The sequence below is a fragment of the Anopheles coluzzii genome, chromosome 3 (genome assembly GCF_943734685.1).
Source record: "Anopheles coluzzii chromosome 3, AcolN3, whole genome shotgun sequence".
In the NCBI taxonomy this organism is placed as follows: domain Eukaryota; kingdom Metazoa; phylum Arthropoda; class Insecta; order Diptera; family Culicidae; genus Anopheles; species Anopheles coluzzii.
The window spans coordinates 9,177,436-9,180,131 of record NC_064671.1 but is presented as its reverse complement, the minus strand read 5'-3'; the positions used below and the strand labels follow the sequence as shown (position 1 = coordinate 9,180,131).

At 42.3% G+C, this 2,696-nt stretch overlaps 1 protein-coding gene across 1 annotated transcript; it reads right to left on the bottom strand.

Annotated features, from left to right (window-relative positions):
• Positions 1–465: 465 nt before the first annotated feature.
• Positions 466–2,436, bottom strand: LOC120960091 (odorant receptor Or1-like). The gene is made up of 9 exons (XM_049608499.1): positions 2,389–2,436; positions 2,094–2,319; positions 1,878–2,026; positions 1,514–1,811; positions 1,294–1,454; positions 1,020–1,224; positions 874–962; positions 741–813; positions 466–676 (listed from the first exon to the last, which is right to left on the bottom strand). The coding sequence occupies exons 1-9, from the start codon at positions 2,415–2,417 to the stop codon at positions 623–625; spliced, it is 1,284 nt and encodes a 427-aa protein (XP_049464456.1). The 5' UTR covers positions 2,418–2,436; the 3' UTR covers positions 466–622.
• Between the last annotated feature and the right edge of the window lie 260 nt (positions 2,437–2,696).

Sequence of the window (2,696 nt, the reverse complement as noted above, 5' to 3'; positions counted from 1 at the left end):
AGGCCGGGGGTGTACGCGGGGTTTGCTTGCTACCGTTTGGCCTGGCTCGACTGGAAGACAGCGACAACTGCACCCAAGGGGGTTGCGAGTTGCTTTATCTAATTTGATTTTTATTCTCCCGAATGCCAGCTACCACCGAACAGTGCACGACTTTCGTGTTAATCTACACCTCGTACTATCTCGGCACCAACGACATTTTGCACCGCCCCGGGGTGAGGTGATTAAGGGGGAGGAGGGGGGCTGGGAGTGAAATCAGGAGCAAGAGAAAGACTAATCGGATAGACTTTGGTGCTTCATTATCGCAAGGGAGCAGTAAGTGCTTACGTAGACATACGGCGTCGTAAATCATTCGCTCTTGCCTGGGATTTTCACTCAGTTTTCGTTGCAATTGCAGTGTCAAGGAAATATTTTGTTTTAAATAAACGCAAAGGTCTCTTGTTTCATGCTTTGGCGTGACTGCAAGCGGACTAACAGCAACGTGGGGACGTGTTTTAATATTCATCATCCAATGGAAAGCGTTCTAAATTCTTAAAACTACAAGCAATCTGCGCTGAAAGTTGAAAAGTTTCATATAATTTTCAAGTCAATATCCAGAATGTCATCGCACTTCTCAAAGAACAACCTAATCCGTCATCGATCTCAAAACTGCCAAATACGAGTAGGATGTTTTGATGATCTTTGCGGAAAAAAAAATATTAATAACGAGTTCCTAAAATGTTGTGTCTACCATTTTGCCTTACCGTCACAAAGGTCTGCATGCTCAGTTCGATTGTAAAAATGTACTTCGCACTGCACTTTATTCCTCGAGCGGTTCTGGAATTGTGAAAAGTGTATTAAGTGTATCACATTTAGAACACGCCTCTAAAAGCTTACATTTGTTGAAAAGCTATAAGAAGCTTTCTAGTTTTGATGTTCATATCCGGGTAGTTCACAAAGGCGGTCGCTTGATGTACCTTTTGAGCCTTGAATTGCAATAACGGTTACAAATACAGTTCTAACTGCAGTTTTCAACTACTTACCATGTAGTTAATTTCATTGCCAAAATAACAGTATTGTACCACTTGTATGACAAGGCACACCAAGTACATTACCGCCTGCATCGTGTCGGCCATTGTGTTCACGTCTGTGAGCAAACGAAACTCGGTAATACACAGGATGAACACGGAACAGTACAGCTGAGAAAGCATCGGTCCACTGAACAGGGTCAGCACTTCGCGAAGAAATCTGCGAAAATAGAGAGTTCATCTAACAGTTGTAGAACAAGTCCAAGGCTTCATCCCTTTATCTATCTACCCAGTTACTTCCTGATGAAAGATAATACATTGCAGTAGTTCATTGTAAACTACATCTGCATCTGATTTCGGTGGGACGCTCCGAGCATCATCATCGATTGGAGAGACCGTAATCATACGCTTATTAGCATCCACCTGCAGATTACGGTTCTGATGTCCTACCTACAAACCACATACAGATGAGTGCTGAATCAACATAACCGTTTCCACCAGTACACCACCTTCAATAGCTGTATTTGCAGTCGATGAAGATGGGCGTTAGTTAACGCCAACAGTGCTGCCACCAGTGAGTCCCATGATATGTTAAACGAAGCGTTGAGAACGATTGCCATGTACTGATACAAGATAACCATTAAAACTACCCAATACGGGGTGGTATGATCTACTCCGGGCCACACCGGTACAATCAAAGTAGTGAGCAACAACGATATCACTAACCACTCCGTAACCAGCCCATCGGAAAACATGAAGTACAAGACCCAGAATATAGTTGACTTCTTACTCGCACTCGCCAGCGGACTGCCAATCGATTATATAAGAGGGAATAGCTAATGATTCAGACATCAAACAGTATCAACTACTTACATGTCTTCCTCCGCATTTCTCGACTGGTAGAGCTTGCCATTCAGTCTGCGGATGAGCTGTTGAATTTTGGACACATTTTTGTAGAAAAACTCCATCTTCAGTATCATCACAAGCTGAGTGAGCAGCACAAACATTCCAGCAAACAGTTCCTGTACGGAAAGACCACTCAATTTAAATAGATTATTTACCAAAATTGAGTACATCTGCCCATCTCACCTCACGACTAGTCACAGTGAAGTTGTAAGCAAGCTGTGTGGCTGCTGAAAGATATATGAAAAACACACGAAACAGCACACCCTTTGCACGGTACCACCAGAGAGCACTTTTCTCCAAATGCTCGTCCGGCCACGCGTAAAACATTCGAAAAATGAACAAAATCATACGCAACGATGGTAGAAACATCTCTGGCCTTTCATCCTTCCTAGTAAAGAGTTTGGTTACTCTAGAAGTAGTTAAATATATTTGTACATTCGATTTGATCAGCACAGCAATATAGTACACTAGAACTTACCTTGTTTTGCTGAAGAAAAGCCTAACCATGTCTTCACGCGCTCAAAAGACAATTGCAAATGTCCTCACACAATTTTGCATTTGCTAACTGCGCTTCAAATCCTTTTGATCTATTGGTCCTCGTAATGGGCGCTGAATTATTTACCATGCAAGATAAACGTTCGACGAAAGGTGTCACACACATGGTCGCGATACGATTATATATAAATATTTGAATGCTGCTTATTTTAATATTTAAGTTCGCACTTCATCTAATTCTATTTCCGTTTTCGTGCCACCGGGATCACACAGCTCACACGTACAAGATTT

Excerpts from the sequence above, each read along its gene's own strand:
- LOC120960091 (XM_049608499.1), bottom strand. The coding sequence starts at position 2,417 with ATGGTTAGGCTTTTCTTCAGCAAAACAAG. Across the intron at positions 2,320-2,388 it reads CTTTTCTTCAGCAAAACAAG|AGTAACCAAACTCTTTACTA; the intron begins GTAAGTTCTAGT and ends AACTACTTCTAG. Across the intron at positions 1,812-1,877 it reads AGAAATGCGGAGGAAGACAT|TCCGCTGGCGAGTGCGAGTA; the intron begins GTAAGTAGTTGA and ends ATCGATTGGCAG.